The sequence below is a fragment of the Papio anubis genome, chromosome 7, assembly GCF_008728515.1.
Source record: "Papio anubis isolate 15944 chromosome 7, Panubis1.0, whole genome shotgun sequence".
Lineage (NCBI taxonomy): Eukaryota > Metazoa > Chordata > Mammalia > Primates > Cercopithecidae > Papio > Papio anubis.
The window spans coordinates 48,074,350-48,086,724 of record NC_044982.1 but is presented as its reverse complement, the minus strand read 5'-3'; the positions used below and the strand labels follow the sequence as shown (position 1 = coordinate 48,086,724).

The following is a 12,375-nucleotide window of genomic DNA, read 5'->3' as shown; positions in this document are numbered from 1 at the left end:
TAATAGGGTGAGAGAGCAGAGTGAGGACAAGCGTGGAGTCACTTGTGGGCGTGACATGGTATGTGTAGTTAGTGAGGACAGCCTTGTGTATGGAAAGCTAAACAGAGGAAATTAGCCAATTCAGTTGTTTTTAAGGAATAATTTTAGATTTTTGAATGGTGACATATGTGTAGGAAGCTTCTAAGCAAGTAGAAACTGGAAGAATGGAATAGTTAGTAATGGATGATGAAACTTTACAGTTGAGAGAGAAAAGTGAGAAGAGAAAAGTGCCAAACTGAGAGAAAAAGCTCTGGTGTCATGGTAAGACCTCTGGGAATTGGGCCCTAACTCTACCACTTAATAAATAGTTCCATGACAATGATCAAGTAAATCCTGTTACCTCTGTGGACTGCCATTTCCTCATCTGTAAAATTAGGAAATTAGGATATCCTGTGACCTCTGTGGACTGCAATTTTTTCATCTATAAAATTAGGAAATTAGGATGGTTGACCTATAAGTTTCTCCCAGCTCTATAATTCTGTGACACTCTTCATGCAATTGTGATGAAATAATTGACAACACTTTATGACTCAATTGGATATGAGAAGGTAAGCAAGTAGAGAAGTCAAGGTGACTTCAACATTTTGAGACTGAGAGAAAAATGTTATTCTTAGTAGAAATGGGGAAATATCAAAGAGGAGTAAGTTTAATAGTTCTGTAATGCTTTTAAAAGTCAAGGGGGAAGTCCAGCAGCTGGAGATGGAACATACTGCTAACGATTTTGCTTAGGCTTTCTTAGGGACTCTTCAGTTTTGTCAGTGGTTCCTTTCATTGTTGTCTTTGAGACCACATATCAAGCAAATTGAGTAGCCTTCTTTTTTCTTTTAGTATTTAATTAAATGCGTTATTGCAAATATGTATCTATTTACTGGACTTGTTTTTGTTTCAGGGTCTTTTTTTATTTTTAATTTTTGATTTTTTTTTTTTTTTGGTAGAGACGGGGTTTGCCATATTGCCCAGGCTGGTCTTGAACTCCTGGGCTCAAGCAATCCTCCCGCCTTGGCCTCCCACAGTGCTAGGATTACAGGCATGTAGCACTACACCCAGCTAATTCAGGCTTCTTAATAGTGTATTTTGTGAACATTTTAATAAATGGAGTGACCTTCCTTTCTTTCTGTCTTGCTTTGCTCTGCTCTGCTCTTCTTTCTCTCTCTCTCTGTCTCCCTCTCTCTCTCTTCCTCCTTCCCTCCCTCCCTCTTTCCTGTCCTGTCTTGTCCTTTCCTTAGACTGAGCTTCTTATTGTCCAGGCTGGAATGCAATGGTGCGATCTCTGCTCACTGCAACCTCTGTCTCCTGGGTTCAAGCGATTCTCCTGCCTCAGCCTCCCGAGTAGCTGGTATTACAGGCACCCGCCATCATGCCTGGCTAATTTTTTGTATTTTTAGTAGAGACAGTGTTTCACCATGTTGGTCAGGCTGGTCTCAAACTCCTGACCTCAGGTGATCCACCCGCCTTGGCCTCCCAAAGTGCTGGGAGTGCCCGGCCTGCCTGAGTGACATTTATTAAGTAAATCTAAATGAGCTAGAATTCAGAAAATTCTCTTCAGCATTGTTAACAATCCCTTTTGGAGACACTATGCTAAGTGAAATAAGCCAGGCACAGAAAGATGAATATCATGTATTCTCATTTATGTGTGGAATCTGAAAAAGTCAGATTTATGGAAGCAGAAGGTAGAATGGTAGTTGCCAGGGGCTGGGGGTGGGGAGGAAGTGGGAGATAGAGGTCAAAAGGTGCAATTTCTCTTAAACAGGATTAATACATTCTAGAGATCTACTGTACAGCATGTAACTATGGTTAATAATAATGAATTGTATGCTTGAAAATTGCTAAGACAGTAAATCTTAAATGTTCTCATCACATAAAAAGATAATTATATGAGGTGATGGATATGCTAGTATCTTGACTGTAATCATTTTACAATGTATACGTATATCAAAATATCACATTGTAAATATATACAATTTTTTTCAATTATACCTCAATAAATTAGAGAAAAAATAGTCACAAAGTGTACATCAATAGTGCTATAATTCTTGTAATTCTTTTTTTTTTTCTTCTGAGACAGTGTCTCACTTTGTCTCACATGCTGGAGTGTAGTGGAGTGATCACGACTGACTGCACACTCTACCACCTCAGGCTCATGAGATCCTCCCACCTCAGCCTCCTGAGTAACTGGGACTACAGGTGTGTGCCACCACGCCTGGCTAATTTTTTTGTAGGGACAGGATTTTGCCATGTTGCCCAGGCTGGTCTTGAACTCCTGGCCTTAAGCTGTCTGCCCATCTCAGCCTCCCAAAGTGCTGGGATAACAGGTGCCAATCACTGCACCTGGCCAATAATTTTGTAATTCTTATATAAATATTTGGAGGATAAAATTATCAATAATTTAAAAACCACAGCAGCTTGTCTGGAAGTAATACATTATCTTAATGGATTGTTCACAATAAGTTATAGACCAAACTTTTCTTTTTATTTTATTTTTCTGGAGACAGAGTCTTGCTGTGTCACCCAGGCTAGAGTGCAGTGGTGCCATCTAGGCTCACTGCAACCTCCGCTGCCTGGGTTCAAGCGATTCTCCTGCCTCAGCCTCCCGAGTTGCTGGAATTACAGGCATGTACCACCATGCCCAGCCAATTTTTTGTATTTTAGTAGAGATGGGGTTTCACCATGTTGCCTAGGCTAGTCTCAAACTCCTGAGCTCCAGCAATACACCTGCCTTGGCCTCCCAAAGTGCTAGCATTATAGGCCTGAGCCACCACACCCGGCCCAGACCAAACTTATTCCACTTTTTCTCCCCTTCTCACTACTGTACTTGACTAGTCTTTAAAAAAATAATAAAAGAAAAAAGAAAACCATAGTGTTTCTTGGGTTGTCTGCCTTTGGGAGTAAAGCTTGGTACTTTAATTCTTGGAGCTTTTTCTGAGTTGTTTTTTTTTTTTTTGAGACGGAGTCTCGCTCTGTCACCCAGGCTGGAGTGCAGTGGTGCGATCCCGGCTCACTGCAACCTTCGCCTCCCGGGTTCAAGCAATTCTCCTGCCTCAGCCTCCTGAGTGGCTGGGACTCAGGCACATGCCACCTCGCTCGGCTAATTTTTGTATTTTTAATAGAGATGGGGTTTCACCATGTTAACCAGGCTGGTCTCTAACTTCTGACCTGGTGATCCTCCCGCCTTGGCCTCCCAAAGTCCTGGGATTACAGGCGTGAGCCACCGTGCCCAGCCTTCTGAGTGTTTTAAACTTGTACTTCTTGATAATGTATCTTTATAATTGTGCTATACCTTTTTCATATGTTTAATTCTTATTTTCCAAAATAATATTGCTACCTTCAAGGAATTATCTTCTTATTTCTTTAGCCCTTAGTGACCTGGACCTTGATAAATTTTGTTAACCAAATGACCTTGTTTGATAGGTGATTTAATTTAAAAAAAATCAAAACCACCTTTAGCAGATTACCATTTGTTAAGTATTTCTTGAAATGGTTCAATGTAGTTTACTGAATACATTTTTATTGCTTTTTTGTTTATAGAGCTCAAAGCATGCCTGTTGTTAAGGAAGTAAAGGTACATCTGTTAGAAGATGCAGGCATAGAGAAGGATGCTGTTACTCAGGAGACCAGAATTTCACCCAGTGGAATTGATTCAGCTACAACTGTGGCTGCAGCAACTGCTGCTGCCATTGCAACCGCAGCTCCATTGATAAAGGTATATTTTTCTTCCCAGATATTCATAACTACTTTGTGAAATATAGAAGTACTTATTAAGAACTGATTATATAAATGGTTGTATATAATTATAGACTAGCAACATTGTTGCTCTCAATTTGAAAACATTTTCCCATTTGTGGTTGTGTGTTACTTCTCAGGAATTGTGAAAATTACCCTCTAATACTGTGATGGCACTAGCGAATTCAGAACTTCCTCAGTTTTAGCACTGAGAGTCCTACATCCTGGGAAACACCTTGGTCCTGGCAACCTGGATAATCGGTTATTCTTATTGGAGAGCTAGAGGAACCTTAGGAACCTTAGAGATAATCTATGCCTTAGCTGTCACTTTGTAAATGGGGAAGCAGAAAAACAGGTCAGAGTAGGCAGGTAAGTCTGGAACGAGTAACTGACAGAGCCAAAACTAGAACTCAAGGCTGCTGACCTAACTCAGCCTTAAGTTAGTAAAGTATCAAAAGCTACTTTGCTTTTCTGTTTTCTTCTTTTTAATTTCCATTTAAGTATCTTGTTTTAGGCATCATAAAATTCTTTGTGGCAGATCTGTTTGAGACAGAGTCTCGCTCTGTTGCCCAAGCTGAAGTGCAGTGGTGCGATCTCGGCTCACTGCAACCTCCGCCTCCCAGGTTCAAGTGATTCCTCTGCCTCAGCCTCCTGAGTAGCTGGGACTACAGGGCATGCGCCACCATGCCTGGCTAATTTTGTATTTAAGTGGAGACGGGGTTTCACCGTGTTGGTCAGGATCGTCTAGATCTCCTGACCTCATGATCCACCCGCCTCAGCCTCCCAAAGTGCTGGGATTACAGGCGTGAGCCACCGCGCCTGGCCTATTTATTTATTTATTTATTTATTTATTTATTTATTTTTTGAGAGGGAACATTTTTACCTAAGGATAGCTATCATCTGCTTTTCATTTCTGTGACTCTAAAAATAAAGGCATTAAATCATTAGACATTTAGTGAGTATAAGCTCAAATTTGATCACTTCTCAATGCCAATTGATTTAAATAACATTTCTAGTAATTAGACATATTTTTGGTATCCTATAATGTGAATTTTTAAAAATACTTTTATTGTTTTAGGTGCAGAGTGATTTGGAAGCAAAAGTCAATTCTGTTACAGAATTACTTAGTAAATTACAGGAGACTGATAAACACCTGCAACGTGTTACAGAGCAGCAAACAAGCATTCAGAGTAAACAAGAGAAACTACATTGTCATGATCATGAAAAGCAAATGAATGTGTTTATGGAGCAGCACATAAGGCATCTTGAAAAATTACAACAACAACAAATAGATATTCAGGTATCTGTAATAAAGCCAGTACAGATTCCATAATCTTTTATCATTTGGCTCTCTCAGCTAATATTCATTGATAATTGCAGTAGCTCATTAGATTGTAACAGTTTTAGTTATGAAATCATGATTTGCTTATCTTTCTTCTCCTGTAATGTGGGTAACTCTGCATTTTATATCTCAAATGTTACTAGTTGTGTGAGACCTCTCCCTCTAGTTGGCTTTTCCTCCTTTTACACTATTTTTGTTCATATCATTTTTATTTTTTATTTTTATTTATTTTTTGAGAGAGAATCTTGCTATGGTTGCCCAGGCTGAAGTACAGTGGTACAGTCTCCACTCAACTGGTTTCAAGAGATTCTCCTGCCTCAGCCTCCCATGTAGCTGGGATTACAGGCGCACACCACCACGCCCAGCTAATTTTTGTATTTTTAGTAAAGGTGGGGTTTAACCATGTAGTTCAGGCTGGTCTCGAACTTCTGACCTCAAGTGATCTGCCTTCCTCGGCCTCCCAAAGTGCTAGTGTTACATGCATGAGCTGCCATGCACAGCCACATTTTTAAGTGCTTATATCACATTGCAACTATTGGTTTACATCAGCAGTTTTTAGTCTGGAAATGTGCACTAGAATTACTTGAACAGCTTTATAAAAATATTTGTGCTTGGGATCTTGGCAGGCCAAGCTGAGAGGATAGCTTGAGGCCAAGAGTCCAAGATCAGCCTGGTTAATGTAGCAAAACCTCATCTCTTAAAAAAAAAAAAATTTAGCCTGGCATGGTGGCATGTGCCTGTAGTCCCAGATTCTTGAGAGGCTGAGACTGCAGGAGACCGTGAGTCCAGGAGTTTGCGGTTACAGTGAACTATGATAATATACCTGCACTTCATCCCAGATGACAGAGTGAGACCCTATTTCAAAAAAAAAAATTGTGTATATACACACATACATAGACACACACACGTGCGCACACACATATACACATTCACAAGCACACACACTTAGGCCTTTCAGAGATTTTGAGCCAGTGATTCTGAGGTAGTGCCTGGCAATCATTGAAAACTTCATAATGATTCTGATGCACACCCTTGGATAAGAACTACCTGGTGTACATATTTGCTTTTGCATTTAATTAATTAAAATAATGAACATTTTTTAATGCCTTTTGAGAATAAGGTACTGGGCTATTATAAAAAGCATTATCCTCACAAGGAGCTGATAGCATACTTTCGTGTTTATTTTGGAATTTCTTTTTTTTTCTTTTTCTTTTTTTTGAGACGGAGTCTAACTCTGTCGCCCAGGCTGGGGTGCAGTGGTGTGATTTCGGCTCACTGCAACCCCCACCTCCCAGGTTCAGTGATTTTTCATGTTTCAGCTTCCCGAGTAGCTGGGATTGCCGGCCTGCACCACCACACCCAGCTAATTTTTGTATTTTCAGTAGAAACAGGTTTTTACTGTGTTGGCCAGACCACTGGCCTCATGTGATTGACCCATCTTGGCCTCCCATAGTGCTGGAATTACGGACGTGAGCCACCATGCTCAGCCTATTTTGGAATTTCTAATTCCTAGAACACTACTTAGCACTCAGTAAACTTTTTTTTTTTTTTTTTTTTTTTTTTTTGAGTGAGTGAGTGAAGGAATGATCAGCATTGTAAATGCGTTGGTTTTAATTTACTTTTTTTTCTAATTAATATGAAATTTCTTTTTTTTTTTTGAGACGGAGTTTCGCTCTTGTCGCCCAAGCTGGAGTACAATGGTGAGATCTCAGTTCATTGCAACCTCCACCTCCCAGATTCAAGCGATTCTCTTGCCTCAGCCTCCTGAATAGCTGGGATTACAGATGCCCACCACCATGCCCAGCTAACTTTCTATATTTGTAGTAGAGATGGGGTTTCACCATATTGGCCAGGTTGGTCTCAAACTCCTGACCTCAGGCGATCTGCCTGCCTTGGCCTCCCAAAGTGCTGGGATTACAGGCGTGAGTCACCGCGCCTGGCCTACTGTGCAATTTAAAAACTTTAAAAAATTAAAATATAACATTCAGGCCGGGCACGGTGGCTCATCCCTATAATCCCAGCACTTTGGGCGGCTGAGGTGGGTGGATCACTTGAGGTCAGGAGTTCAAGACCAGCCTGGCCAACATGGTGAAACCTTGTCTCTACCAAAGATACAAAAAATTAGCTGGACATGGTGGCACATGCCTGTAGTCCCAGCTACTCAGGAGGCTGAGGCAGGAGAATCACTTGAACCCAGAAGGCGGAGGTTGCAGTGAGTTGAGATTGTGCCACTGTACTCCAGCCTGGGTGACAGAGCGAGACTCTGTCTTAACAACAACAACAACAGCGACGAATATATATATATTGTATATCTATATACATGTATATCTATACATATGTGTATATGTCTGTTAATGATTTTCTAAATTACATATTTTTTGTTAAGACAAAAATTCAGAAGAATGTACTAAAATAAGTTTATTATACTTAATATATCATCATAAAGTAGACATTAATTTGCTATAATTTTCAAGACTTAACACGGTTTATCTTGAGCTTTTCATGTGGTCAAAGATAATATTTTATTGGAATGATTATATGCATACCAAGTAAAGTTTAGTAAGTACTCCCTGCATGACTAAAATTGAGTATGCAGCAAATTATCTAGTGAGAGACCAGGAATGAGTCTATAAATCTGTTGGTTTATAGATAACTTTACTATTTTAAGCCTCAATTTCTTTACCTAGAAAATATTTTCTGTTGTTCAGGATAAAACGAGATGACACATTTGAAAAGCACATTTATTCCTTAAGGAGAGACTCCTACTGGTCCTAAGTACTTATCTGCCATCATCCGTCCTTCCATAACTAAATCTGTAACTTAATGACTTTCTAATTTTAGAAGAATGGAATCTTTGCTAATTTAGATGTCTTACTTATAAAGCTTATAATTACAGAGAGAGTTGAAGTTTTGGTTACATACTAGATATATTAGTTGTTCAGTAAATGCTTAATGAAATGAAATTAGTTGAGTCTGTTTCATCTGTTTTATGTAGAGGGATCTCAACACACTTTTAGAAATTCTGTAGAACTATGAATCTTTTTAAGTTTTTCTTGGCCTGGCATAAAATTCTGTTTTGATTATTACTCATTGCATGCCTGTATCAAAATATTTCATGTGCTCCATAAATATATACACCTACTATGTACCCACAAAAATTAAAACAAAACAATAAAACCCTCTCTTTTGAAACCAGTTTTATTAGTTAAGATACTTGCTTATTTTAGATATTTTATTTTATTTTTGAGATAGAGTCCCGCTCTGTCACCCAGGCTGGAGTGTAGTGGCACCATCTCGGCTCACTGTCACCTCTGTGTCCCGGGTTCAAGTGATTCTCATGCCTCAGCCTCCTGGGTAGCTGGGATTACAGGCTCCCGCCACCACGCTCAGCTAATTTTTGTATTTTTAGGAGAGACGGGTGGAACTCCTGACCTCAGGTGATCCACTTGCCTTGGCCTCCCAAAGTGCTGAGATTACAGGCGTGAGCCACTGTGCCTGGCCCCATTTCAGGTATTTTAATAAATAGTGCTGAAAACTGTGTTGTCAGTGTAGTTTCCATTAATATACAAACACATATTTTATTGCTGCTGCTAAGCATGGATATTTATTTGAGTACTCACTATCAATGATTTTCAAACCTTGACCTCGAACAAAATCCTACCATTTAGGATATAGAAGATAGGATGTTTTGGTTTAAAATTCTCTGATTCAAGTAGAGGTTTAGGGCAAGGGCCTCTCCTTCCTGGTCTTCTCTTAGCCAGCTGTAGTGGCCCCTTAGCCATGTCTAAGGTAGAAAGAACAACACTGAGGTTTAGAATGGTTAGGGAAAATGATTAAGGTCACACAGCAGAGTCAGGCTTAGTCACATCTTTGTGATTCTACATCTTGCCAATGGCATCGCTGCTGCTACTATAGTGGATAGTTGCAATGTAATATATATTTTTTCATTGTTTATTGCATGTAGTAAATTATGTTTAACTCTAATGTTTCAATGTATTTTATCATCTAACTCTTTCAAATGATATCTGAAAATAATGAAATAATCTTATTTCTTTTAGACGCATTTTATTAGTGCTGCACTCAAGACTAGTAGTTTTCAGCCTGTTAGTATGCCCTCCTCCAGAGCAGTGGAAAAGTATTCTGTAAAACCAGAACACCCTAATCTTGGTAGCTGTAATGCATCTTTATATAACACATTTGCTTCCAAACAAGGTAAAAATATGTAGTTCTCTGAATAAAAAATGTCAGCTATGAATTTTCTTTGTGCTGCATAAACTGAAAACATATTTCCTGAGCAGTAGGAGTTTTTGTTTTATAAAATTTATTTATAGGAGTTTTTGTTTTATAAAACTATTTGGTGTTTTTTTTTAATGTTCTTTTTTTTTAAATTTTCTTTCTCAGGCTACCTTGTCTTAGATAAAACGAGTTCTTTTTTTTACGTCAAGTAATTTTTAGGTTATTTTGAATTTTTTTAAAATTATGGATTATGTTCTTATCTGTGGTTTTAATTAATAACCTTCATAAATTATCAGAAGCACTTATAAATTTAGGAAAAATGTACTTGTTTACTACAAAAATGCTTGTAAATAAATCAGTTCTCCTGTTCTCTGACAAACTGCATATTTGCTCTTTCTTGATTCTGTCAGAGCAACTACCTAACAAAGGAATACATAGCTTATTTGTTAAAACTTTAGTATTTAAAATAAATGAATAAATGTGTTTCTAAGTTATTGATATTTGAATAATGAACTAAAGAAAATCGAGGGACTATCCCTTTAATGATATACAACTCTATATAGTACACTATTTTCAACACTTGATTTGTTAGAACATTGTTGTATTACAGTCATTAAAGATTGCTCATGCTTATAAGGTGCTTTACATTTTGCAGTAAATGAGTGGTCCTTACAAAACTGTTGTGCCCAGCACATTGAGAGGCCAAGATGAGAGGATCACTTGAGCCCAGGAGTTCAAGACCAACCTGGGAAATATAGTGAGATCCTGTCTCTAAAAGTAGAAATAAAAAAATTAGCCAGGTGTGGTAGCACATGCCTGTAGTCCTAGTTACTTCGGAGGCTGAGGTCAGAGGATTGCCTGAGCCCAGGAGGTTGAGGCTTCAGTGAGCTGTGGTCATGCAACTACACTCCAGCCTGGGTGACAGAGCAAGACGCTGTTTCAAAAACAAAAAAGCAAACAACAACAACAAAGAACTGTTGTGAAGTAATGAGTCCATTTTTAAGTTATGAAGAGAGGACAATGAAGCACAGAATGGTATGACTTGCCTGCTCAAGGTAAGTCATACCATTCTGTGCTTCATTGTTAACAACAACAACAAAGAACTGTTGTGAAGTAATATGAGTCCTTTTTTAAGTTATGAAGAGAAGACAATGAAGCATAGAATGGTATGACTTGCCTGCTCAAGGTTACCTGACTTGAGAGGGAGGATGTCAGAGCTAGGGCCAGAACTCATGTTTCAGTATGACCCAGCTGAGTGCCTTCAATAGTAGTGGATACTTTTTTCATAACTCAATTCCAGAGAATTTCTTGCTTATAATTTTGTTTTTCTTAAACTTGAGTTTTCATGAAAAAGGTGTCTATTTTATTGATTGTAAATTGAATTTGTTTCTTTGTATATGTGTTACAGTAACAAAAGAAATTAGTAAATTAAAAATTCAGTAAATTAAACTTAATTTTTCTATGCTTTTTCTTGGGCATATATCGTGTTTACATAATTGTAACTGTAGCATTTTATATAGCTTTTTTACTAGCACATAAAAGCATCTGCCATATTTTATATAGTTGTCTTCATAATTTTAACTTGTAATGACTAAAGGGTGGCCTATTGAATAACTGTTTCACAATCTACTTGACCGTTATCCTGTTTCAGATACTCAGACAGTTTTTAGGTTTGCGTCTTCATAAATAATACTGTAATAAACATCATCATATTTTAAGCACATTTTCTTTTATGTTACTTCCTTATAATAATTTCATAAGATTAAGATTACTAAGTTAAATTATATAAAACTTTAATTCTTCCTATACTTGTTGCCAGATGCTTTATCAGTTTTCACTGCCATGAAAAGTATCTGACTCTTCCTGTTTCATCACTGCTTCAATAGTTCTGAATATTATCATATAGATTCATATTTACTAGATGTAAGTGTAAAATGTTTGTAGTCTTCATTTCTTTTGATTTTTAATGGGGGTGAAGTTATTTCTCTACACTGGTTAATAATTTATAATTTTGGCTTTATTTTTAAAGTATAGGGAAGAGTAATATGCTATAATTTTTAGAGCTTTTTAAAAGCAAGTTAATTTTTTAAAAATGTTTCTGTTAAAGCATCTTTAAAAGAAGTTGAAGATACGAGTTTTGATAAACAGAAATCTCCTTTGGAGACACCAGCACCTCGCAGATTTGCTCCTGTACCTGTTTCAAGGGATGATGAGCTATCAAAGAGGGAAAATCTTTTGGAAGAAAAAGAAAATATGGAAGTGTCCTGTCACAGAGGTAATAGAGACTTTTACTAGACCTATCCCAAATTAGGAAATTGTCATGAGATTTTCTGTGCCTAGTAGAAACTGAAGTGGGATCTGTATTTGTAATATTTTACTTTAAATGATACTTGCTGGGAAAATCAAGCTTCTTTAGATTCCTCGTGAAAGGAGTTGGAGGTATACATTTATAATTAATTATTCTATCTCTTACAGGTTATTACTTAAACTTTTAATGAACAAGTTTTGTTAATTTTTATTTATTTTTTGTGAGACAGGGTCTCACTCTGTCACCCAGACTGGAGTACAATGGTGTGATCATGGCTCACTGCAGCCTCTACCTCCCCAGGCTCAAGTGATCTTCCCACTTCAGCCTCCTGAGTAGCTGGGACTACAGGTACACGCCACCACACCAGGCTAATTTTTGTATTTTTCTTAGAGATGGGGTTTCACTATGTTTCCCAGGCTGGTCACAAACTCCTGGGCTCAAGCGATCTGCCCACCTCAGCCTCCCAAAGTGCTGGGATTACAGATGTGAGCCATTGCGCTTGGCCAAGTTTTGTTATTAATAAACAAAAAACAATGCTTTGCTGAAGGTAAAGCTGATCATTTTTAGAGTGTGCTTCCTCATATTGTTTTTAGGTGTGAATTTCAATAATAAAACGTAGAGAAACAACATTTATCACCATGTTCACTTGGAAAAAGTGCTGATATATGAACTTTTTTTGAGACGAAGTCTCTCTCTGTCACCCAGCCTGGTGTGCAGTGGCACGATCTCA

General features: G+C 38.0%; 1 protein-coding gene across 1 annotated transcript in view; it reads left to right on the top strand.

Annotated features, from left to right (window-relative positions):
• KIAA0586 (KIAA0586 ortholog) overlaps positions 1-12,375 on the top strand; it is a 120,615-nt gene that overhangs the window by 13,005 nt on the left and 95,235 nt on the right. Inside the window, 6 exon segments of the mRNA XM_021941263.2 lie at positions 2,105-2,130; positions 2,133-2,223; positions 3,565-3,739; positions 4,838-5,059; positions 9,160-9,313; positions 11,445-11,612. Coding sequence (XP_021796955.2) covers positions 2,105-2,130; positions 2,133-2,223; positions 3,565-3,739; positions 4,838-5,059; positions 9,160-9,313; positions 11,445-11,612 — 836 coding nt within the window.